The sequence below is a fragment of the Mobula birostris genome, chromosome 12, assembly GCF_030028105.1.
Source record: "Mobula birostris isolate sMobBir1 chromosome 12, sMobBir1.hap1, whole genome shotgun sequence".
In the NCBI taxonomy this organism is placed as follows: Eukaryota; Metazoa; Chordata; class Chondrichthyes; order Myliobatiformes; family Myliobatidae; genus Mobula; species Mobula birostris.
The window spans coordinates 28,691,373-28,718,355 of NC_092381.1; the positions used below are offsets into that span (position 1 = coordinate 28,691,373).

General features: G+C 39.4%; 1 protein-coding gene across 4 annotated transcripts in view; it reads left to right on the forward strand.

The window, feature by feature from the left end:
* The window catches only part of LOC140206283 (putative ferric-chelate reductase 1), a 56,544-nt gene that overhangs the window by 27,577 nt on the left and 1,984 nt on the right, over positions 1 to 26,983 (forward strand). For all 4 annotated transcript variants that reach the window (XM_072274610.1, XM_072274611.1, XM_072274612.1 and 1 more), the window contains 6 exons: positions 10,794 to 10,909; positions 11,959 to 12,045; positions 14,099 to 14,196; positions 24,855 to 24,913; positions 25,680 to 25,817; positions 25,932 to 25,963. In XM_072274610.1, coding sequence (XP_072130711.1) covers positions 10,794 to 10,909; positions 11,959 to 12,045; positions 14,099 to 14,196; positions 24,855 to 24,913; positions 25,680 to 25,817; positions 25,932 to 25,963 — 530 coding nt within the window. The remainder of the gene's footprint in view (positions 1 to 10,793; positions 10,910 to 11,958; positions 12,046 to 14,098; positions 14,197 to 24,854; positions 24,914 to 25,679; positions 25,818 to 25,931; positions 25,964 to 26,983) is intronic.

Here is a 26,983-nt window from a genome sequence, read left to right on the forward strand (position 1 = left end):
TCAGATTTCCAATCTCCCTCTGCCAGACCATTGGGAAAACTATGCTGGAGAGGTAGAATGGGGACCAAGGAAATGGCGGACGAAATGAATAAGTATTTTGTATCAGTCTTCACTGGAAGACAGTAGCAGTATGGAGGGAGTTCTAGGTGTCAGGGGTCATGAAGTGTGTGAAGTTACTGTTACGTACCCCGTAACTGGGTTGCCAAACCAGCAGAAATGGATCACTCAGTTGGAGTCTGGATTACTAGAACTAAGAAAGTTTTATTAAAGAAACAAACAACACAGTAAACAAAAGGATAATGAATGCAACAGTTCAGCAATGATAAACACACATGTGCACAGAATTAAGATAACAGGATCAACCAAGCTCTATCGTTGTCTAGGGGTAAATGACCAGTTTCAAAGTGACGCAAAGTTCAGTTCAGTTCGCAGTAATCGTTGCCGTGGCGATGGACAATGTGGGGAGAGGGAGAGAGAGAGAACGAGAACGACTGATCATTCAAAACGGCTTCCACTCTCAGACCTGCGATATTGCTCACAAGCGGCTTTCGGGCGAGTCCTTTGTGATGTCACCTGCGGTCACTGACTGTGACCCCTCCTCCAGATGCGGTCGATCCTCTGCAGTGAACCCGGCACCCAAGCAAGGGCGGACACACACCGGGTTCCCGCTGATTGTACCTTTCCACCCTGTGCGCCTAAGGCTGATCCCGTGATCAGCCGTCCAAGAGCTTCTCACCGACTTGTGAGAGGCGCATTGCTTCCAGGGTCTCGTTACCTCGGGGTGTCGTGTGTGTTGCCTTAGCGAACCTGTCCCTTCTTATCCCCCTGCTGGGGTATCGCCTGTCCATCACTTCAAACAGTTCAGGGTTCAAAGGGGGAGCCACTCTAGACAGCTCTCTCTCCCGTCCCTTCATTACACATCTCCAAATCGCCTGTTCACCACTTCAAACAGTTCAGGGTTCAAAGGGGGAGCCGATCTTGACAATACCCAGACTGATGGCTCCTTCATTAACATCTCCAAATGCTGTTTCATTGTGTTCCTTATCTCTCCCTCCCCTGAGGACAGGTGGCAGACCAACTGCTGATGCCACTGGTGCTAGCCCAGGCCAGCAAACATCTTAATTTATGTGTATTCTCATCACATTACCATAACTAGAGAGAAGGTTCTTGGAGAACTGAAAGGTCTGAAGTAGTTAAGTCACTTGGACCAGGTGGTGTACACCTTGGGGATCTGAAAGATGTGGCTGAAGAAATTGTGGAGGCATCAGTAATGATCTTTCAAGAATCACTAGGTTCTGGAAGACTAGAATCTTGCACATGTCACTGCTTTCCTCCAGAAGGGAGAGGGTCAGAAGAAAGGAAATAATAGGCCAGTTAGTGTGACCTCAGTGAAGATGTTGGAGTCAATTATTAAGGATGAGGTTATGGGGTACTTGGAGGTATATGATAAAATAGGCTGTAGTCAGTGTGGTTTCATCAGGGGAAAATCTTGCCTGGCAAATCTGTTGGAATTCTTTGAAGAAGTAACAAGCAGGTTACACAGAGGAGAATCTTTGTGTACTTGGATTTTCAGAAGGTCTTTGACAAGGTGCTACACATGAGGTTGCTTAAGCTATGAGCCTGTGGTATTACAGGAAAGAAACTAGCGTGGATAATGCAGTGGTTGATTGGCAAGAGGCAGAGTGGGAATAAAGGGAGACTTTTCTGGTTGGTTGCTGGTGACTAGTAGTGTTTCACATGGACCTGTGTTGGGACTGATTCTTTTTATTTTGTGTGAGGAAGCAGAGGAGCTACAGAAGGACTTAAACAGATTAGGAGAATGGGCAAAGAATGTAGCAGATGGAATACAGTGTCAGGAAGTGTATGATTATGCACTTTGGTAGAAGAAATGAAAGGATTGACTACTTTCTAAATAGAAAATACAAAGAAAAAACTGAGGCACCAAGGGACTTGGGAGTCCTTGTGCAGGATTCTTCAGTTTAATTTGAGTCTGGTGAGGAAGACAAATGCAATGTTAGCATTCATTTCAAGAGGATTTGAACATTAAAAGCAAGAATGTAGTGTTGAGACTTTATAAAGCATTCGTGAGGCCTTGATCGTAGTATTGTGAACAGTTTGGAGTCCCTTGGAAAGGATATGCTGAAACTGGAGGGGGTTCAAAAGAGGTTCACACAAATGATTCCAGGATTGAATGGTTTGTCATATGAAGAACGTTTGATGGCTTTGGGCCTATATTAACTAGAATTTAGTAGAATGAGGGGTGACATCATTGAAATCTATCAAATGGTGAAAGGCCTTGATAGTGCATGTGGAGAGGATGTTTCCTATGGTGAGAGAGTCTAACATGAGGACAAGACTTCAGAATCAAGAGCTGTCCTTTTATAATGGCGATGAGGAATTTCCTCAGCCAGAGAGTGGTAAATCTGAAATTCTTTGCCACAGGCAGCTGTGTATTTAAGGCAGAGGTTGATAGATTCTTGGTTGGTCAGGGCATGAAGAGATACAGGGCAGAGGCAGGAAATTGGGGCAGAGAGGAAGATCTGGATCAGCTATGATGAAGTGATGGAGCAGACTCTATCGATCAAATAGCCCAATTCTGCTCCTATGTCTTGTATGTTTATTTGTCATCACCTTTTGAATTGACCTGCAACAGTGGTGTTGTCAATAAGTCAGTGTAGAACGGGGTGCTTAAGCACATCGCCTTGTGATGCATGAGTGCTAATGGAGATTGTGGAGGAAATGTTATTGCCAATCCGAACTGACTGGTGTCTGCAAGTGAGGAAAATGAGGATCCAGTTTCTCAAGGGATTATTGCAGCCAAGGTCTTGAAGCTCGTATTTTAGTTTTGAGGGCATGATGGTATTAAATGCTGAGCTGTGGTCATTAAAGAATATCCTGATTTACCTAATAAAATGGGCACCGAGTTTATGTTCATGATCTCCTGCTGTAGCCAATCCACTTCAAGATTTGACATGCTGTGTATTCAGAATGCTCTTATGCACACCACTGTTGTAACGCGTGGGTGTTTGAGTTGTTACTGTCTTCCTGTCTACTTAAAACAGTCGGGCAATTCTCCTTGACCTCTCTCTTTAACAAAGAATTTTCTCCCACAGAACTGCCAGTCACTGGATATTTGTTGTTTTTCAAACCATTCTCTGTAAGCTCCAGAGACATGAAAGTCCCAGGAGGTCACTAGATTCTAGAATAGTTCTAGAGAACTGGAAAATTTCAACGCCACTCCACTGTTTAAGACTGGAAGGAGGCAGAAGGGAAGAAATTGAGTCAGTTAGTCTAACTTCAGTGGTTGAGAAGATGTTGGAGTCCATTAGTAAGGATGTGGTTTTGGAGTATTTGGGGCACCTGATAAAATAGGCCAAAGTCAGCATGATTTTCTGAAGGGGAAATCTTGCCTGACAAATCTGTTGGAATTCTTTCAGGAAATTGAGGGTTCTAGATAGGGTAAATGAAAGCAGGCTTTTTCTGCCGAACACGAGGAAATCTGCAGATACTGGAAATTCAAGCAACACACACAAGATGCTGGTGGAACGCAGCTGGCCAGGCAGCATCTATAGGAAGAGGTACAGTTGACGTTTCGGGCAGAGACCCTTCGTGAGGACTGACAAAAGGTCTCAGCCCGAAACGTCGACTATACCTCTTCCTATAGATGCCGCCTGGCCTGCTGTTCTTCCGCTGAATTTGGGTGAGACTGTGACTAGGTCATTGGTCAAGAGCAAAGGGTGAAATGTTTTGAGGGGAACTTCACTCAGAGGGTGGTGAGAATGTGGAATGAACTGCAATGCAATTGTTGGATGTGGGTTCAATTTTTAACATTTAAGAAGTTTGAATAGGTACATGAATGGGAGGGTATGGAGGGCTATTGTCTGAATGCAGGTCAATGGATTAGGTTAAATAATGATTCAGCACAGATTGGATGGGCTGAAGGGCCTGTTTCTGTGCTGTACTTTTCTACAACATGATAGATGAAGGAGAGTCAGTATATGTTGTTTACTTGGATTTTCAGAAAGCCTTTGAAAAGGTGTCACTCATGAGGCTGCTAAACAAGATAAGAGTCCAAATGTGTTTATGAAAAAGATTCTAGCATGGATACAGCATTGGCTTACTGGCAGGAGACAAAGAGTAGGAATAAAGGGGGGCCTTTTCTGGTTGGCTGCCAATCACTAGTGGCATTCTGTAGGGGCTGGTGTTGGGAAAATTTCTTATCACATTGTAAATGATTTGCATGGGGAGGTGTTGCATTGCTTGTCAGAGAAAATATTACAGCGGTGCTCTGGCGGGATAGATTAGAGGGCTGGTCGGGGGAGGCTATTTGGCTGGAATTGAGGAATGAGAAAGGTGTAGTAACACTTATAGGGGTGTTTTAAGACCATCAAATGGGGAGCGAGAATTGGAGGAGCAAATTTGCAAGGAGATAACAGGTATTTGTAGTAAGCACAAGGTTGTGATTGTGGGAGATTTTAATTTTCCACACATAGGCTGGGAAGCCCATACTGTAAAAGGGCTGGATGGCTTGGAGTTTGTAAAATGTGTGCAAGATAGTTGTTTTTCTTTCAGCAATACATAGAGGTACCAACTAGAGAAGAGGAAGTGTTGGATCTCCTGTTAGGGATTGAGATAGGTCAGGTGATGGAGGTTTGTGTTGGGGAGCACTTCGGGTCCAGTGATCACAATACTATTAGTTTCAATATAATGATGGAAAAGGATGGGTCTGCACTCAGGGTTGAGATTTTTGATTGGAGAAAGGCTAACTTGAGGAGATGCAAAAGGATTTAGGAGTGGATTGGGACAATTTGTTTTATGGGAATGATGTAATAGGGAAATGGAGGTCATTTAAAGGTGAAATTTTAAGAGTACAGAATCTTTATGTTCCTGTTAGGTTGAAAGGAAAGGTTGAAAGTTTGAGAGGGCCATGGTTTTCAAGGGATATTGGAAACTTGGTTTGGAAAAAGAGAGATATCTACAATAAATATAGGCATCATGAAGTATATGAGGTGCTCGAGAAATATAAAGAATGTAAAACGAATCTTAAGGAAGAAATTAGAAAAGCTAGAAGAAGATATGAGGTTGCTTTGGCAAGAAAGGTGAAAATAAATCCCAAGGGTTTCTACCATTATATTAATAGCAAAAGGATAGTGAGGGATAAAATTGGTCCCTTAAAGAATCAGAGTGGACAGCTATGTGTGGAGCCAAAGGAGATAGGGGAAATTCTGAACAATTTCTTTTCTTCGGTATTCACAAAGGAGAAGGATATTGAATTGGGTAGGATAAGGGAAACGGGGAGGGAAGTTATGGAAACTATGATGATTGAAGAATTACTGGTGCTTTTAACGAATACAAAAGTGGATAAGTCTCCAGGTCCTGATAGGATATTCCCTAGAACCTTGAGGGAAGTTAGTGTGGAAATAGCAGGGGCTCTGACAGAAATATTTCAAATGTCATTAGAAACAGGGATTGGTGCCGGAGGATTGGTGTATTGCTCGTGTTGTTCCATTGTTTAGAAAGGGTCCTAAGAGTAAACCTCGCAATTATCGGCTTGTGAGTTTGATGTCAGTGGTGGGTAAATTGATGGAAAGTATTCTTAGGGATGGGATACATAATTATCTCGACAGACAGGGTCTGATTAGGAACAGTCAACATGGATTTGTGCGTGGAAGGTTGTGTTTGACAAATCTTACTGAATTTTTTGAAGAGCTTACTAGGAAAGTTGAGGAGGGTAAAGCGGTGGATGTTGTCTATATGGACTTCAGTAAGGCCTTTGACAAGGTCCCACATGGAAGGTTGGTTAGCAAGGTTCAATCGTTAGGTATTAATATTGAAGTAGTAAAATGGATTCAGCAGTGGCTGGATGGAAGACGCCAGAGAGTGGTGGTGGATAACTGTTTGTCAGATTGGAAGCTGGTGACTAGTGGTGTGCCTCAGGATCTGTACTGGGTCCAATGTTATTTGTCATATACATTAATGATCTGGATGATGGGTTGGTAAATTGGATGAGTAAGTATGCAGATGATACTAAGAAGGGTGGAGTTGTGGATAATGAAGTAGGTTTTCAAAGCTTGCAGAGAAATTTAGGCTGGTTAGAAGAGTGGGCTGAAAGATGGCAGATGGAGTTTAATACTGATAAATGTGAGGTGCTACATTTTGGTAGGACTAATCAAAATGGGACATACATGGTAAATGGTAGGGCATTGAAGAATACGGTGGAACAGAGAGATCTAGGAATAATGGTGCATAGTTCCCTGAAAGTGGAATCTCATGTGGATAGGGTGGTGAAGAAAGCTTTTGGTATGCTGGCCTTTATAAATCAGAGCATTGAGTATAGGAGTTGGGATGTAATGTTGAAATTGTACAAGGCATTGGTGAGGCCAAATTTGGAATATTGTGTACAGTTTTGGTCACTGAATTATAGGAAAGATGTCAACAAAATAGAGAGAGTACAGAGAAGATTGACTAGAATGTTACCTGGGTTTCATCACCTAAGTTACAGAGAAAGGTTGAACAAGTTGGGTCTTTATTCTTTGGGGCGTAGAAGGTTGAGGGGGGACTTAATTGTGGTATTTAAAATTATGAGGGGGATAGAGTTGACGTTGGTAGGCTTTTTCCATTGAGAGTGGGGGAGATTCAAACAAGAGGACATGAGTTGAGAGTTAAAGGGCAAAAGTTTAGGGGTAACATGAGAGGGAACTTTACTCAGAGCGGTAGCTGTGTGGAACGAGCCTCCAGCAGAAGTGGTTGAGGCAGGTTCGATGTTGTCATTTAAAATTAAATTGGATAGCTATATGGACAGGAAAGGAATGGAGGGTTATGGGCTGAGTGCAGTTTGGTGGGACTAGGTGAGAGTAAGAACTTGGCATGGACTAGAAGGTCTGAGATGGCCTGTTTCCGTGCTGTAATTGTTATATGGTTAATTGATGGCTTTGTGGCCAAGGTTGTGGAAGATGCGAAGATGCGTGGAGGCACAGGTAGTTTTGAGGAAGAAGGGAGTCTGCAGAAGGTCTTGGACAGATAAAAACAATGGGCAAAGAAGTGTCAGATAGAATACAGTACAGTGTGTATTGGTCAGATTGCACTTGGAGCATTGTGAACAGTTTTCAGCTTCTTATCTAAGAAAAGACGTCCTGGCATCGAAGAAGGTCCAGGGAAGGTTCATGAGAATAATTCCAGAAATGAAAGGTTTAAGGTACAGTATTGTGCAAAAGTCTTGGTTGCATGTATATAGCTAGAGTGCCCAAGATATTTGTATAGTACTGTATCAACCAAATTTTAACCAATATTAACAAAAACTTAAGATTCACAATGTGGAGGAAAAGATTGAGTTAATATTTTGATAGACAGAGGGTTAATATTGCCTTTTGTGAGTATGGAAACTAGTTTGCAGCTTAGTTTGTTATAGATATGGGCTTGGCTTTTAGCAGAGACAATTCAGAGAATAAATACTGTACCTGCAGTAGCTTACCTTGTAAGAATCAGCTTCGGGGAGATGGGACAAACTGTTTTTGACAGAATATTTTTAAACTTTGACTGTTGCTATGGGTATAACTTATCCCAAGGGAACTGCATGAGAACCTAGCTTATCTTTTGTAATTCATAAGGCAAACAAGGTCATTCACAAGGGAATCGAACAGACTTTGCTTTTGCAATCAATTTGTACGTGTACAAAAGGAGCTGTGCTCCAAAACCCACTGTTAGTGGTTACACTCCCCATGATATCATGAATAAAGGTATTTAGTCAGTTCAAAGTCTGTCCAATTTATTTGTGACCAACGTTAACTGAATTTCCTTAAATTAATTTTCCGACCAGCTATTTGTATTATCAAACAGGTTAACCTAATAAAGTAGTTAATGAGTACAAGGTTCAATGGCAATGGTTGTTATATATCCATATAACAATTACAGCATGGAAACAGGCCATCTCAGCCCTTCTAGTCCGTGCTGAACTCTTGCTCTAACGTAGTCCCACCGACCTGCACTCAGCCCATAACCCTCCATTCCTTTTCTGTCCATATATCTATCCAATTTAACTTTAAACGACAACATCGAACCTGCTTCAACCACTTCTGCTGGAAGCTCGTTCCACACAGCTACCACTCTCTGAGTAAAGAAGTTCCCCCTCATGTTACCCCTAAACTTTTGCGCTTTAACTCTCAACTCATGTCCTCTTGTTTGAATCTCCCCCACTCTCAATGGAAAAAGCCTATCCACATCAACTCTATCCCCCTCATAATTTTAAGTACCTCTATCAAGTCCCCCCTCAACCTTCTACGCTCCAAAGAATAAAGACCTAACTTGTTCAACCTTTCTCTGTAACTTAGGAGATGAAACCCAGGCAACATTTTAGTAAATCTCCTCTGTATTCTCTCAATTTTATTGACATTTTCCTATAATTCGGTGACCAGAGCTGTACACAATACTCCAAATTTGGCCTTACCAATGCCTTACACAATTTCAACATTACATCCCAACTCCAATACTCAATGCTGTGATTTATAAAGGCCAGCATACCAAAAGCTTTCTTCACCATCTTATCCACATGAGATTCCACCTTCATGGGACTATGCACTATTATTCCTAAATCCCTCTGTTCTACTGCATTCTTCAATGCCCTACCATTTACCATGTATATGTTATGTCAAGAGAGTGCAAAACTTTTAATGAGTATTAAATTAACTTTAGGGTCCATTGCAAAACATTAATCAATAGAATTATTGCAGGTATCAGTGGAAGATCAATTGTTTCATAGTTTCCATTGCTTGGGAACTGAGATTAAACCAGTACTTGATCATTTGCTTAACCTTTTACATTCCATGCATCAATTTTTTTTCACACGTGTTCAGGTGTGTTTTTTTTTCTACCCCCCCCCCCCCCACCGCACAAGTTCTATATTAACATTTTTACAAAAATTGAACAGGGTACAAGAGTTGTATGGTGCATCAGACAGGACCTCCCAATTGCCACCCACTTCAACTCTGCTTCACATTCCTATTTGGATATGTCCATACATAGCCTGTCTGGGTAGTCTCCAGCCCCTTGGCATAAACATTCAATTCTCCAACTTCTGGTAATTCCCTCCCCCCTCCCTTCCCCCATCCCAGTTTCACTCCACCCCCTCCTCCAGCTGCCTATCACCTCCCTCATGGTTCCGCCTCCTCCTACTACCCATTGTGCTTTCCCCCATTCCTTCTTCACCTTTCCTGCCTATCACCTCTCTGCCTCCCCTTGATCTTTCCCCTTACTGGTTCTTCACCTGGCACCTACCAGCCTTCTCCTTCCCACCCTCCCCCCACCTTCTTTATAGGGTCCCTGCCCCTGCCCTCTTCAGTCCTGACAAAGGGTCTCGGTCTGAAACATTGACTGTTCGTTTCCACAGATGCTGCCCAGTCTGCTGGGTTCCTCCAGCATGTTCTGAGTGTTGCTTTGACCCCAGCATCTGCAGAGTATTTTGGGTTAATATTGCCTTTTGTGAGTGTAGAAACTAGTTTGCAGCATAGTTTGTATAGATATGGGCTTGGCTTTTAGCAGAGACAATTCAGAGAATAAATACTGTACCTGCAGTAGCTTATTTTGTAAGAATCAGCCTCAGGCAGATGGGCAAACTGTCTGACAGAATATTTTTAAACTTTGGCTGTTGCAATGGGTGTAGCTTATCCCAAGGGAACTGCATGAGAACCTAGCTTTTGTAATTCACAAGGGAAACAGGGTAATTCACAAGGGAATCGAACAGACTTTGCTTTTGCAATCAATTTGTACGTGTATAAAAGGAGCTGTGCTCCCTGTATATTTGGAGTTCAAAACCCACTGTTAGTGGTTACACTCCCCATGATATCATGAATAAAGTTCTCTTTACTTCCGTCCGAAACTGGTGTTTTTGAGTGATTTCTCTAACAGTTCTAGCGATGAGGAAGACCTGGTGCTTACACTATTAGTAAGCCACTCTTTCCTTATTCATGAACAAAGGTATTCTTTAGTCAGTTCAAAGTCTGTGTCCAATTTATTTGTGACCCACTTTAATTGAATTTCCTTAAATTAATTTTCTGACCAGCTATTTATATTATCAAACAGGTTAACCTGCAAAAGTATGAGTGTAAGGTTCAATGGCAATGGTTGTAATGTCAAGAGAGTGCAAAACTTTTAATGAATATTAAATTAACTTTAGGGTCCATTGTAAAATATTACTCAATAGAATTATTGCAGGTATCAGTGGAAGATCAATTGTCTCATAGTTTCCATTGCTTGGGAACTGAGAGTAAACCAGTCCTTGATCATTTGCTTAACCTTTTTCATTCTATGCATCAATTTTTTCATATGAGTTCAGACACATTCCCCCCACCCCAATGCACGGGTTCTATATTAACATATTTTTTACCAGAATTGAATGGGGTACAAGAGTTGTATGGCACATCTGAACTTGTGCGTGGGAAAAAAATTGACGTATGGCCACCCCTGGACGGTTCACTCTTGTGACTGACACGTGGCTTCAAAGATGCCATCAGAACTATTGTTAACATATCCACAATCTATGATATTGTTTACTTTATGTTGGAGCCAGAACCTTGCCAGCTGCTCCCAGCAGGTGCTAGGATGTGTTGGATCTCAATGCAAATGGTACATTTCACTGTACGTTTCCATGTACATGTGATAAATCTGTACTATAACTTTTGGTCAAGGGAGTACACCAGACTTCTCCCTCATTGGAGAAACTGAACCCAGAAATAAACCATCCAAAGTTGTGCTATTAAAATGGTATATAATAAATAAAGCCCTTTCATTTCTCTTTAAAGGTGCACTGATGTTAATAGCTTGGATGACGACTGGAAGTATTGGTATACTGATTGCCCAGTATTTTAAGTGCATAGGAAATACAAAAAAGATTTTTGGCAAGGACCTTTGGTTTCAGGTACAATTTATAGATTTTCTGATTTCAGAATAAGTGTTATTTTACTCCACTGTATTTTCCATGTGCTTCATTGCTACCATTTTTCAACTCGAGCATTGTCTTTTAATAACTTTGACTTCAGATTTTTAAAATTTTTTTTAACATGTGCTTCGAGCTTTTTGAAGTTTGGGATAACTTCTTTGATTCTCAACTTAATCATTGATTCAAAGTACATTTATTATCAAACAATGCATAAGTTGTACAAACTTGATATTTGGCTGTTTACAGGCAGCCACAAAGCAAGAAACCAGGAAGGATCAATTTTTAAAAAAACAATAAAGACCAACACCCAATGCGCAGAGAGAAAAATAATTACAAACAACACATACAATAGAAGTGAGCACAGCTTTCCAAACCAAACTCATTCCCTAGGCCCAAATCCCTGGAGCCTCGGTCTCAGTTCATCATATTAGTGGGGCAAATAGCACAGCAGCCTTCCAGACTCAGTGTAAATTCTGGTCAAATAAAATGCAAAATGCTAGAACAGCATATTGGATATGATGTGTAGAAATCTAATCTAAAGGTATCCAGCACAATAAGAGTAAAAACACAGGTAGATAGAAGGCACATTTTCATAGGTCAAGTATAGAATATAAAGGCTGGATGATACAATCAAAACTATTGTTGACATATCCACAATCTATGATATTGTTTAGGTTCAGGTAAATCAAAGTAAATAGGTTGGGTACACAACAGTATTTAATACCTCAAAAGATAGATCTGGAAAACAAGAAAAATCAAATGAGAGAATTTAAAATTTGTCCCATTTTGAATTATGGAGAGCCTCCTAGAGGGGTTCTGCACTTTGTTACCAAATTTAATATGCCCACAAATCTCAGGATTTCGAGCTATGCACAGGGCACTCTGTTTATTACTGCAAATGTTGTCAGAAGGGTTTCTTCATTTTTATTTTAATTATCAAATCCGAATCCTTGCATGTTTTTGTGAGATTTATATTATTAACATATCTAGCATGTAAAGATAATATAGTTTTTTTCTTCTTTACTTAGTTGCACTGGCCTCTGATGACACTGACTGTTGTATTGACAATAATTGGCTTTGTGCTGGCATTCGTCCAAGTAAAAGGTTGGAGTCATGTAAGTTTTGATTTTTTTTAAATGTGTTTATTGGTTAAATAATTTGAAACATTCTTGTGCATGTAACATTCCTTTTTTAAGTTTCAGCCCCAAAATCAAATGTTGATATGAAATGTAATTTCCTCAAAAATTTTGCAACATGTATAACAAGCATAACTTGTTTTATGTATTGTGACAGTTCTTAAACGAATTTCAACCCTCTGGTGTAATGATCAGTTAAGTAGTTTGAGTTAACCATCTCTGTATTGTGACAGTTGGTCCTCCAAGCTGACACCATTTCACACTAAGCAACGTGATTTTATTTCTGAGGAAGTGGCCTCAGTATGTCAGGTTGCATTTGTAGGAACTATGTTGATGCTTCAGGTCAAATACATATCACCTAAAGGATCCATGCTCTGAAATGTTAATTCTTTCTCTCAGCAGATGCTGCCTGATGCAGAGTTTTTTGAATTTCCAGATTCTGGAACTGAAGTTATTATTTTTTTTTAAATTTCTACTTTTGAGGAGTTTACTGACTTTGCCTGTCATGTGTGTCTTTTATTCAGTTTTGGAATACGAGTGTCACTAGCAGTGTACCAACTTTTGTCCATGAAGATGGTAGTGAACCAACAACTTGACTGTCTGTAACTCTTGTAATAAATGTATTCCTGCTCTACCCTAGGGAGGGGGTTGTAGAATTTGTGCCCCAAGATGATGTGATCAGAGAACACTGCAGATGTAAGCATTCTCCTGCTGCCTTTGACCCAGACAGAAGAAGTTGCAAGTTTGTGCTGTGAAAAGAGCTGAGATGAGTAACTGCAGTGCCCAGTGAGATGGTGGTGGGGCAATGTATGTTTAGGCTGGATGGGATGCCAGCTAAGAGGGCTTTGTTGTCCTGAATGGTGATGGAGTGCTTGTTGTAAATGCATTCTTCAAGAAAAAATATTCCATCTTCAAAAGTCAAGAGGTTGGGTTGCAACTTTATAAAACTCTGGTTAGTCCACATCTGGAGTATTGCGTACCGTTCTGGTTACCCCACTATAGGAAGGACGTTGAGGCTTTGGAGAGGGCACAGAACTTGTTTACCAGGATGCTACCTGGTTTAGAGGGCATGTGCTATCAGGAGCGGCTGGATAAACTTGGGTTGATTTTTTTTTTCCCTCTGGAGGCTTGAGCAGAGGTTTGATAGAGGTTTATAAAATAGACTGAATAGCCAGGGAGTATTTGTTTCCGGGGTTGAGATGTCTAATGTCAGAAGGCATGCATTGAAGGTGAGGAAGTAGATTCAAGGAGGATGTGAGGGGCAAGTTTTTCCTTTAATTACTTAGAGTTGTGGATGCCCGGAATGCGCTGCCTGGTATGGTTGTAGAGGCAAATACATCAGAGGCTTTTAAGAGATGTTGTGATGGGAACATGGATATAAGGAAGATGGAGGGATATGGGCTTTGTTTACATAAGAGGGATTAATGTTTGGGTATCTTTGATTTGCTTTTTAGCTGGTTCGGCACAACACTGTGGGCTAAATGGCCTCTTCCTGTGCTGAACTGTTCTAACCCTTTTGAGTTATTAAATGTCTGTAGGGTGTTGGGATGTTAGGATTGAGTCTGCCTCTGATTAATTTCTGACTGGGAATGTGGTTCCATCTTGCTAATGTTCCTTTAATCCTGGCTTGTTTATGAACTTTGGAATCACTTTTAAAGGTGATCAGCTAGGTTAACTGATGTTGAAGGTACTTGGCGTGTGAGGTTGAGCAGTGGAATAGATAACAAACTAGTTATACAGCAAAAGAGGAGAGGATTGAGAATAATTCATCAGATTGGTCACTGACATTTCAAGCAAAACTTGTTTCCATTTAGATTTGATAGTAATGAGGATAGAATATTTAATGTTTTCCATTTCAGAACAAACAACTTGATTTACTTTGGATTAAGTAGTCAAGTTTATTGTTATTCAACCGTATACATGTAGACCACTGAATGAAACAATGTTCCTCCAATACCACCTTTCTTCACTAGATTTGTGAAGTACTGCATTTCTCTGCATGTGAATTTTTTTTTCCTTTTCTTTTTTGTAGGGTGCCGGGTCTCACCCTGTGTTGGGATGTGTAGTTATGGGGCTAGCACTGATTCAACCTACAGCAGCCATCTTTCGTCCTCCACCAGATCACAAGAGGTCAGTTAAATGGCAACTTTTAATGTTGGGTGATATTTTCTGTTTAAAACCTGGGTTTTGTTCTGGCAGTGATCATTCTCTAGGCATCTGTTCGATAATTAAAGACCAGGCAGTCTAATTCTAATAACACTTGAGAATGTTCAGTTTCTCTAGGAGGGTGTGCATTTCCAACAGGAAGGTGGCATTTACGTTGCATAGTCAGTAGGTATGTTGTCAGCTTGTTGAATCTCTGGAGGCTGTGAGCAGAATTTAGATGACCCTTTTTCAATATTTTTAGCCGTTTTTCCAGTATTTGGCTTCCAATTAGAAGCATGCATGTAGTTACTTTTCAAGTTTTGATTCTTGTCCAATGCTTTGCTTTGAGCTTGTCCAGGAAGAGAAGCACCTGAGCACCTGCTTTTTCTAAGCCTGTCAGGAGTCACCAGAGTTTTCTATTCCCATCAGGAAACTCGACAATTCTGCTGTTGCTCTTGATCGCAAACAGTCCTGTACTGAACAGGGGATATCTCATTTTATTGGGATACTGGTCCTCCTTGCATTAGGTTGGTCCAAGAAGTCTTATTACACCACCAAAGCTGAGAACAAACCAATGTTCCTGCTTGTACAAGCATTAAAGGGCATCTCCATCTTCTCTTAACTGTAAACAAAGTGAGGACACGAGTCTTTCAGTCATTTCTCCAAATAGGGACTTGCAGATCCATTAGATCTGACCTGAATGGTGAGGAAAAAAGTCTACCCTCTTCATAAGCTATAACAAATGGTAAGCCCAGCCCTAATTCTAGCCAACTTTAACTGTTGTTCTCGTGTTGGACTGGTGCACTTAAATGCAAATTGGTTGTCTATATGATGTCAATATTGATAGTCATAAAAAGGAGCATTAGAAACTCCTTGATGCCTAATCTGTATAAGATCCTGGGCTGGTGGGCCTTTATCTGCCTCAGAACCACCTGACTTAACAACAGTTCAAGATTTGCAAGTCCAAACCTAGCACTTCTAGCATGTCACTGATGTTAGAAATTTAAATGACTTTCATTGAGCCACTTGTTATCTGATTTTCTTTAACTCTGCATTTTAATATTCATGCACTAGTATTCTACGTTGTTGAACAGTGTTGTGAAAGTTGGTCACAAATCAGGGGTTCCCAACCTTTTTTATACCATGGACCTCTGTAGATGTGAACAAGAAACCTGGATAGTAGTTTGCCTCTTAGGTGCCAGGGTCCACAATGTTTCTGAATATCCTGAAATCCCCAATATCCTGAAAAGGGAGGGGGAGTAACCAGAAGCTGAGGTACACCTTGGTACCAAGGACATGGGTAGAAAAGGGGAGGAGGTCCTGAAAGCAGAACATGGATTTAGGAAGGAAATTGGAAAGCAAGACCTCAAGGGTAGCAATCTCAGGATTACGGCCACGTAACAGTGAGGATAGGAATAGAATGAGGTGGCAGATAAATGAATGGCTGAAGAATTGAAGCAGGGATTAGATTTCTCGATCATTGGGACCTCTTCTGGGGCAGGTTGCACCTGAATCCGAGGAGAACAAATATCCTTGCGGGCAGGTTTGCTGAAGCTGTTACTAAATTAATTTAAACTAATATGGCAGGGGGATGGAAACCAGTATGATAGAGCTGAGGATGAGCCAGCAGGTTTACAAGTAGATGATGGGTCTAACATGAATGTAAGGAAGGACAAGCCAATGGCCGAGTACAAATGCAGATAGTGCGAAGAGTTGAATTGTACCACAGAAGCAAAATTCAAAAGGCAAAGAATGCAGCACTGAAGGTGTTGTATTTAAATGCATGTAGTGTTTGGAATAAGGGGATGAACTCGTGGTGCAATTAGAGATTGGTTGGTATGATGCTGTGGGCATCACTCAGTCGTGGCTGGAAGAAGGTCATAATTGGGAGCGTAATATCAAAGGATATACATTATATCGAAAGGGCAGGCAGGAAGGCAGAGGCAGTGGTGTGGCTCTGTTGGTAAGAGATGGAATTACATCTTTAGAAAGAGGTGACATGGGGTCAGAGAATGTCAAATCTGTGGGTGGAGTTAAGAAATTGCAAGGGTAAGAAAAAACATGGGAATCATATATAAGCCTTCAAATAGTAGCCTTGATTATGGGGATGAGATTGCAAACGGAGCTGGAAAGGGCATGTAATAAGGGTAATATCACAACTTTTGTTTGTTTTTAATTTCTTTTATCTGTAAGTATAATAAGAGTCAAACTATTAACCAAACTAAACAATATATCAATAATAATAATTAAAAAAAAAACAAAATGTTAAAGCTATATTTTTTGGGGGGGAAAAAGGAAAAAAGAACCCCTACTAACTAAAACAAAAAAAAACCCAACTAACAGACAAAAAAAAATGAGGAAAAAAACCCATTTGGAGCACAAACCCGGAGCTATATGCCATTCAAGCTTCTATTTAAAAAAAAAAAGACATCAATCTGCCAACCAAATCCATTTACCCAAGAATCAGAAGAGAACCATCTTAATTAACTCAAACCAAATGATAGTAGCAGGCAAAGGAGCCCCACCTTTTCTCAAAGTCAAATCGAGGATCAGAAGTTCGACCTGATTTTTTTCCAAACTAAGACATAGCATCACCTGAAAGAACTATTGTATCAAAGTGGGAGCAGAAGCATCTTTCCATTTTAATAAAATAGCCCTTCTAGCCAATAACAGACACCCCACCCTGCAAAAGCTCATTTCAGGGAGGTAGCACCATCAATTTGCGGGAGACTTCTGGGAGAGGTGGGATGTCTGCAATAGAGTAGCTCCTGAGCAGCTGGCCAGCTAGTTTAAATAATGTTAGCTATGCTAATGAATGAATGACACCTGTTAAACTCACCTCAACATGTCTTTTACAGTCTTAACCCACCATGGACAATAGAAAAGTCACTGTTGCACACAGTGCAGCGAGCAACACTGTCATTATTTTTGACCCCTATTAGGCAGGGGTACACTTTAGTGTAGTCTGGGGTGACGTACATTTTATTTTTTTGGAACACTCTGCCATGGCACGCTCTCGCTCGCGCTCTCTCTCTCTTGTCGCTCACGTGCTCTCAAGCGCTCTCGTTTGCTTGCTCGCTCTCTCACTTTCTCGCTTGCTCTCACGCGCGCTCTCTCTCGTGGTCGCTCTCATGCTCTCTTTTCTCTCGCTCGCTCTCAAAAAAATTGATTTCCGTGATATTGTATATAATTTGCGGGCATCAGGGAGCCACTATTAATATGCAGGAGACTCCTGGAAGTTCTGGGAGAGGTGGGATGTCTGTAATAATGTAACAAATGCAATTACATATTGGTCTGATATCAAAATACCATGAATATGTTGAGGAATTATACCAAACAAAACTGTCAATTTATTAGGTTGTAAATTAATTTTTAAAGCTTTAGAAATTGTAGAAAAAATAGATTTCCAAAACTGTTTTAGTACAGAACATGACCAAAACATATGTGTCAATGTAGCTATCTCAGGTTTACATCTATCACACTGATTATTAACATTAGGAAATTATTTAGACTGTCTCTCCTTTATCAAATATTCACGATGTACAATTTTAAATTGAATCAAAGAATGACTGGCGCAAATCGAAGAAGAGTTAACCAACTTCAAAATTTGCAACCGATCCTCTGTTATCAAGGTCATGTTAAGCTCTCTTTCCCAATCTTGCTTAATCTTAAATAGAGGATAATTATCCTGTTGTAATAGTAAATTATAAATTTTCCCAATAAAACCTTTCACTAAAGGGTTGATTTTTAAAATAGTGTCTAACAGGTCAGAATCTTGTATATATGGAAAATTACTTAAATATTCTTGTAAAAAAAAAGTCTGACCTGAAGATATTGCAAAAAGTGTGAGTATGAAAGAGTATTTAGTTACTAATTTCTCCAAGGACATAAATCAGCCTTCTTGAAACACATCCATAAAGGAATACCCCGCAAAAGTCAAAAAAAGGGGGATCTACAGTTATTAGTAATTACAGTGGCAATAGGGCTTTTATATATCATTCTAATCCACTTATTAAAATTAGTACCAAAGTTAAATTTCTCTAAAACGTTAAATAAATATTTCCATTCAACTCTATCAAATGCCTTTTCAGCATCAAGAGAAACAACACATTGGGGGGTTTTCGAGGGGGATGAGTATATAACATTTAACAGTATCCGAGTATTAGAAAAAGAATTACGGCCTTTTCTAAAACCTGTTTGGTCCTGAGAAATAATTTTAGCTAGTATATTTTCCAACCAATTAGCCATTATTTTTGAAAGAATTTTGGCACCTATATTTAATAATGAGATGGGTCTATATGAAGCACAATCCGTAGGGTCTTTATCTTTCTGAAGAATTAAAGAAATAGAAGCTTCATAAAATGTAGAATGTAACTCTCCTAACAAAAAAGAATCTTTAAACATTTCCAACATATAAGGAGTAAGCAAATTTTCAAATGTTTTATAAAATCCTACAGAAAAACCATCCAGTCTAGGAGCTTTACTAGATTGCATTGGAAAAAATAGCTTTCTGAATTTCTCTTTCAGTAAAAGGAGTATCAAGAATTTGTTGATCTTCAACAGATATTTTAGGAAAATCAATCTTTTGTAAAAAGGCATTCATTTTAGAAGGATCAGCTGGAAACTGAGATTTATAAAGTTCACTGTAATAGTCTTGAAAAATGTTATTAATATCTTCATAGTTACAAGTTAAACTACCATCTCCCTTACGAATTTTTAAAATTTGTCTTTTAGCTCTAACTGCTTTTAGTTGGGATGCTAGTAGCTTATTAACTTTATCTCCAAACACATAAAATTGACTTTTTAATTTAAGCAAATTTCTTTCAATAGGATAAGTTAATAATAAATTATATTGTGATTGAAGTTCAACCTTTTGTTTAAATAAGTCAATATTAGGAGAAACTGCATAAGTGTTATCCAAGTCTTTAATTTGTTTTGAAATCCTATCTAATTCTAGTTTTGTCTGTTTCTTAAGCTTAGCCAAATAGGAGATTATCTGACCTCGCAAATACGCTTTAAATGTATCCCATATAATCAATTTCCACATATCTTCTGTATTATTAAAAAGAAAAAAATCTTTTATTTGAATCTCTATAAATTTAACTAAGTCCAAACTTTGTAATAAGTTTTCTGGAAAACGCCAAGGCAAGTTTACATTGCTAACATCATTCAATTCAAAAGTTAAGCTTAAAGGTGCATGATCCGAGACAGCAATAGCATCATATTCACATTTCTGGACTTTGGGAAAAAATCGCAAATTATGGACATGTGAATAAAAAGAATAATCTCTATCATTAGGATATAGATTTCTCCAGATTTCAATCAAACCATAATCAATTAAAAAGGAATTAATAAGTGATGCTGAATCACTCGGAAGCTGCTGATTCATTGAACTCTTGTCAATCAAAGGGTTTAACCAACAGTTGACGTCACCTCCCGTCAGCCCCATATATTCATTTAAGTCTGGTAATAAACCAAATACATTTTTTTAAAAAAAGGATCATCTACATTAGGTCCATATAGATTAACCAAGACAATTTTTCTATTACAGATTGATCCTTTAATAATTAAAAATCTACCATTGATATCTGAGATGCTATCTTGTTGGATAAGTAAAATATTAGCTTTAATAAAAATAGATACTCCCTTTGTTTCATTTTGACAAGTAGCATGATATTTCCACGTTTTAAAAATACCTATTTTGATCGCCCATTCTGATATGCGTTTCTTGAACAAAAATTATATCGGGCTGGAATCGGTTAATAATTTTTAAAGTCTTCTTTCGCTTGATAGGGTGATTCCAGCCACGTACGTTCCAACTAATAACATTTGTCTGTTTATTAACCATAGAATATTGTTTTAAACACAAAAATACACGCATACCATTGTGGGCTAATCAAAGATGGCGATGATGAGTATAACCATATAGAAAACACGCATCCTCCGGAGCTCCAGAATGGGGAAAAACCCTGAAAAAGAAACCCTATAATAAACCCCAAAATGCAAAAAAACCCCAAATCCTCCCCCCATCCCAAAAGGTAGAAATCCGGCAAAAAGGAAGGAAAAAGCCGGAATGCCTTCCCAAAGAAAGAGAGAAAAGCGGAACTCCACATGCAGCTCACTATAAATAGTGATTTAAAAGTTTCTCTCCCAATTTCCTCCCCTCCCCTTTACAAAGAAATCACGTGACCCTAAGATAAGAAAGCTCAGCAGAGAAACAGAAAAAAGATGTTTATGGTTAATCATTGAAAATAAACTAGGAATGCAAAAACAGTCTCCAAAGGCGTCAAAACAACGCTATTTAAACCTAAGCAGTACATTCTCAAACAAGAAAAAGACACCATTATTCCTTTAGCTTAAAACTAAAGCTAATTATCTATTCTAAACACTCCTCACTATATAAGAAAGAGTCTATATAAACTATGAAAGCTATCACTTAATAAAAGGAAGAAAGAAGCAGATAATCAAACCAGTTAATAATCTGCCCACTGTGTTAGTTCACTCCATATACCAAATAGACTTCAAAAAAGTCATTCATTAGTCAAACCAAGAAGTTCACCACTTCTTTAAATAGTTCATCAGTCAAAGGGAATTTTCAGCATATCAAAAGTCTTCAAAGCCTGTTTTCTTTCAGAAAATTATTCAGCAACCCAAATATCCTTAATGCGTCAGCCGACTCCACGATAGAGTTAACAAAGTCCAATGCTGCTTGGGAATCCGAAAACACACGAGGTGTAGAATTTTTAGGAAATAATTTTAATCTTGCTGGATAGCGAAGTGATGGAAAAAGTCCCTTTTCATAAGCAGTTTTCATCGCTGGGGCAAATTTGATCCACTGTTCCATAATTTCCCATGGATAATCTTCGTAAAAAGGGATCTCAGAACCGTTCAATTTTAAAACTCTGTTTCCTCACACATTTTATAATTTGGTCTTTAACTTTAAAGCACAGAAAGTTGACCAAAATAGGGCGAGATTTACCTGAGGTCTGAGAATTCGATATGGAAATTCGATGAGCTCTTTCAATATCGGGAGGTTGAGGTAGAATATCCAGAAACAAAGATTGAAACAAATTGGCAAAATAGTCCATTAAATTCCCACTCTCAGAACCTTCCTTGAGTCTGATATTTCGTATAGTATTCTGACGAGACTTAGCCTCTAAATCGACAATTTTACGTTGAGCCTGTTCCAAGCGGATTGAAATATCTACAACCTGATGTTTCGATTTTTTAAACTCAGTATTCAAGGAAATAATATTTTCTTCAATATTCCGAAAATTCTGTTGGAACAACTTCAACTCAGAAATGTTATTGTCTATTTTGTTGTCGAGAGCCATCAACGCACGTTCCAAAGCTCAGCCCAGACAGGCATATCTTCTGATTTTTCTTTCAAAGTTTTTCCCTTTCCATTGCTGGATTCAAAAGGCTGCTTTCCACTTCTTAAAGGATATGACATAATGACAACTATTTCCCTCTAAGATCCAAGAAATAAAAGTTAAAAATTCAAGGTTTAAACTGGGGAAAAGGAGGAATTAAAGGCAGCCGCAAAATTTATGTATTACTCCATCGATCCGCATGCGGAAGTCCCCCATCACAACTTTAATTGGACATCAGTACGCTAGGGGATTGGGAAAATCAGGTTGTTGTCAGTTCGCAAGATGGAGAATTTGTTGAATGCCTATAAGATGGCATTTTAGAGCAGCTTTGTGCATGAGCCTACTTGGGGAAAGGGTATGTTGTGTAATCAGATTTTATTAGGGAACGTAAGGTAAAGGATCCCTTAGGAGCCAGTGATCATATGATTTAATTTGTACTGCAATTTGAGATGGAGAAATGCAAGTAAGATGTATGAGTATTGCAATGGAATAAAGGGAGTTGGAGGGGCATGAGAGGAGCTTGCCCGGGTGTATTGGAAGAGGATACTGACAGGAATGATGGTAACGCAGAGGTGGCTGAGGTTTCTGGGGATAGTTCAAGGCGCAGGATAGATATGTCCCACAGAAGTTGTTCTCAAATGGCAGGGGTAGGCAACCGTGTCTGACAAGGGAAGTCAAGGACTGCATAAAAGCCAAGGAAAGGGCATATAAGGTAGCAAAAGTGAGTGGAAGCTGGATGATTGGGAAGCTTTTTTTAAAAAATTCAACAAAAGGCAACTTAAAAAAAAAAACATAAGAAGGAAGAAGATCAAATATGAGGGCAAACTAACCAATAAAATAAAGCTGGATACCAGAAGCTTTTTAGTTGTATAAAGAGTAAAAGGAAGGTGAGTGTTGATATTGGATCACTGGAAAATGATGCTGGCGAGGGATAAATGGGGGACAAAGAAATGGCAGATGATAATAGGTATTTTGCATCAATCTTCACTGTAAAAGACTCTAGCAATGTGCCAGAGCTCCATGTATGTCAGGAACCAAGAGTGCCATTGCTATTGCAAAGGAAAAAGTGCTTGGCAAACAAAGGTCTTGAGGTGGGTAAGTCACATGGACCAGATGGACTATACCCCAGAGTTCTGGCAAATGTTGCTGAAGAGATGGCAGATGCATTGGTCGTGATCTTTCGAGAATCACTTGATTCTGGCATGCTTCTGGGGGACTGGAAAATTGAAAATATCACTCCACTCTTTAAGAAGGGAGGAAAGCAAAAGAAAGGAAATTATAGGCCAGTTAGCCTAACCTCAGTGGTTGGGAATTGTTGGAGTCCATTATTGAGGATGATGTTTTGAGGTCCTTGGATAATAAATTATCATTATTTATCTTGAGACTAATGATAAAATAAGTCAGTCAGCATGATTTCTGTTAAGTGACTTCTAGCCTGACAAATCATTTAGACTTCTTTGAGGAAGTAACAAGCAGAGTGGACAAGGGAGAGGCAGTGGATGTCATTTACTTGGATTTTTAGAATGCATTTAATAAGGTGCCATACCAGGCTGCTTAACAAGATAAAATCCCATGGCATTACAGGAGAGATACTGGCATGGATAGAGGAATGGCTGACAGGCAGGAGGTAGGGAATAAAAGGGCCTTTTCTGGTTGGCTGCCAGTGACAAGTGGTGTTCCTCAGGGGTCAGTATTGCGATTGGTACCATTCACATTCTTCGTCAATGATTCAGATAATGGAATTGGTGGCTTTGTGGCAAAGCTTGCAGATGATATGAAGATAGGTGGAGGGGTAGATGGTGCTGAGGAAGCAATGCAGTTGCAGAAGGACTTGGACAAATTAGAAGAATGGGCAAAAAAAGTGGCAGATGGAATACAACTTTGGGAAATGTACATTAATGGATTTTGGTAGAAGGAACAAAAGTGCAGACTATTATTTAACTGGGGGGTTTGGTTCAAACATTAGAGGTGCAGAGGGACTTGGGAGTCCTTGTGCAAGACTCCCAAAAGGTTAATTTGCAGGTTGGGTCTGTGGTAAAGAAGGCAAATTCAATGTTGGCATTTATTTCAAGGGAAACAGAATATAAGAACTAGGAGAAAAATGATGATGAGAGGCAATGATTGTGTGGATAGTCAGAGGCCTTTTCCCAGGGCTGAAATGGCTAACATGAGAGGGCACAGTTTTAAGGTGTTTGGAAGTAGGTACAGAAGAGATGTCAGGGGTAAGTTTTTCATGCAGAGCTGAGTGTATGGAATGGGCTGCCGTCGACAGTGGTGGAGGCAGATATGATGGGATCTTTTAAGAGACTCATGAATAGGTACATAGAGCTTAGAAAAATAGAGGGCTATAGGTAAGCCTAGGTAATTTCAAGATTCAAGATTCAAAAAAACTTTATTGTCATTCTAACCGTACATCAGCTCTGCAGGGCAGAATGAGATAGCATTTCTCAGGAGCAGTGCAATCACAAAATAACAAACACAACACTAAATAATAAACATAACAATAAATAGTAAAACATAACAGCCACATGTCAGTTAAAATCAGTTATAAGTGTCCAGTGCAAGTTAAAAGTGTCCAAAGCAGAGTCAGGTAAAGCAGCTATTTAGCAGTCTGACTGCCTGTGGGAGGAAGCTGTTTAGTAGCCTTGTGGTTTTAGTTTTGATGCTCCTGTAACGTTTGCCTGATGGCAGAAGAACAAACAGTTCATGGAGAGGGTGTGAGGGGTCTTTAATGATGTACTGTGTCTTCTAGAGGCATCGACTCTGAAAGAGGTCTTGGACAGAAGGTAGGGAGACCCCAATAACCTTCTCTGCTCCCCTAAGTAAATAAGTACATGTTCAGCACAGCATTGTGGGCTGAAGAGCCTGTATTGTGCTGTAGGTTTTCTATGTTTCTAAAAAGCTGAAGCTTCATAAGACACTGGTCAGGTTTCCTATGGTTGGGGTATCCAGAACTACAGAGCACGCTCTTAAAATTGAGGGGTGACCCTTTAGAATAAAGGTAAGGAGGAACTTTTTTTAGCAAGACAGGTAGTGAATCTGTGGAATGCTGTGCTACAAACAGCTGTGGCTGAGACTATGGGTATATTTAAATTGAAAATTGATAGTTTCATGATTGATCAGGGTAACAAAGTGTATGGCACGAAGGCGGGTATATCAAAATTTACACAGTCCACTGAAATAAAAGTGTAACTGTCTATTCCACTTTTCCATCCAATAGTGTTTATCATAAAAATAAGATTACTCTAGTTTTTGTTGCTTTTTTTTCAGGCGGTGGATTTTCAAATATTTTCATTCAGCAGTGGCTTTTGCGATCAGACCTATTGCAGGTATGTGACTACTAAACATGCAAAGTATGAACAGTCATAAATTTTAAAGATTGAAATGAGTATCTCCAAATAGTGTTGTCAAACTCAGCCCTTCATTTTTATCAGAGTTTTGCATGCACTCTTCTTTTAGTGTGGTTGTGATAAATGGATTTGTGCCTTCATTAACAGGAGTCAATTATTCAACATGTATTTTTGATGTCAGTGATTTGGTGTAAGTGCAAATAAAACTCTCCTCAGCTATGCTAATTTCAGCAGCATATTGAGGGGGGAGGAAAACTTAGCATTACAATGTAAACTAGACATCTGCTGCTGTTGTGTCAGTGGCTGGAGCGAGCTCACCTAATAAATTTTGTTCTGACAATGTTTAAATTCCAAATGCAAATCGGATTTGCGGATATTTCGGATGTTTCAGCAGTAGCTTGTTGAAAAGTTGCAAGATTGTTTGTCATTCTTCACACAAGTGTAAATGAGAACAACATGAATGTTATTTCTGATTCAGTGCAGAATAATAAAAATGTATAAATTACATAAATGTCTTATAAAACATAGTACAAGCAACTGTTGATTGTGGCCTTGTATATGTAGAATTAGCTTAAAACACATAGACTGTGTGCACATAAAGTGACACTTGTTGCGGAAGTATCTGAACATAAGGTGACTGACAGGAAATAAGGTGACAGTGACTGGGGGGTGGACTTGTCAGTTTTTGAGTCAACTTCCATGGAATAACCTTTTATTTTTATTTTGTTCTTGTTTTCTCTTCTAGTGGCAACACTATTCCTAGGTATTTTACTAATAAATTCGGCACCCAGTAAGTGGCCAGTAAAGGTATTGGGTGGTTTTGTTGGATGGGAATTCCTTGTCCACATTCTGTTTAACCTGATCTTCTATTTTGGAAATGGAGGTAAGGCAACGTTTAGAATTCGTTTCTTTTCCCTCAGTTATTAAATCTAATAATTGTAGGAGGAGGGATGAAATGATGCAAACTAACTTTGGATTTTCTTCTCTTGTTTTTTAGCAACTTGTAGTTGCAAAGACACGAAGAAAGTGGTAATTATTTTTTTAACTACTTGTCTGTAAATGCTGTATTTCATAAGAAATTAAAATTCAAAACTGGCAACGCTAGGTTAGCAATCCACAGAAGAGATGCTTGGTTTTGGAGATAATGAACAAATTAAAACTTGTTCAAAGTCAATTGAAGGTTGTAAGACGCATTCTGTGTGCAATATATCAGAAGTGCTATAGATTGAAGCGTTTTCTTAATTTGAACTGTAATTCGCCAAGCAGTCCTTTGTTGTACAACAGAGGATTTTAGCAAAAAGTGTTGCATTTCCAAAGTATTTGAGTGCACTCTTATTTTGATGTGTACATGTTAGTAAGGATGAGAGGAAGGAACCAAAGACACAATGTCAAAAGTTCAGATCTGTAGGTATATAAAATTCACGTGAAGGTGTTATTATTAAATTTAAAAAAATATTTTGGGATCTTGGGGTTCATACAATGTATGGAAACAACAAATCTTATTCTAAAACCATTAGTGTAGCCATCTCTGGATTATTGTGTCCAATTCTGTGCACCACATTTCGGGGGCGGGGGTTGTAAAGATCTACAGCACGTTACAGGCCCTTTGGCCCACAATGTTGGGCTAACCATCTAACCTACTCTAGAAACTGCCTAGAATTGCCCTCCCGCATAGCCCTCTATTTTTCTAAGCTCCATGTACCTATCTAAGAGTCTCTTAAAAGCCCTATTGTATCCACCTCCACCACTGTCACCGGTAGTCCATTCCACACACCCACCACAGTCTGTATAAGAACATGCCTCTGACATCTCCCTTGTACCTACTTCTAAGCACCTTTTTAAAAAAAAAACTATGCCAACTCATGTTGGCCATTTCAGCCCTGGGAAAAAGTCTCTGACTATCAACATGATCAATACCTCTCATCTTGTACACCTCTATCATGTCACCTCTCATCCTCTGTCACTCCAAGAAGAAAAGGCCAAGTACACTCAACCTATTCTCATAAGGTACACCCTCCAATCCAGGCAACCTCCTTGTAAATTTCGTCT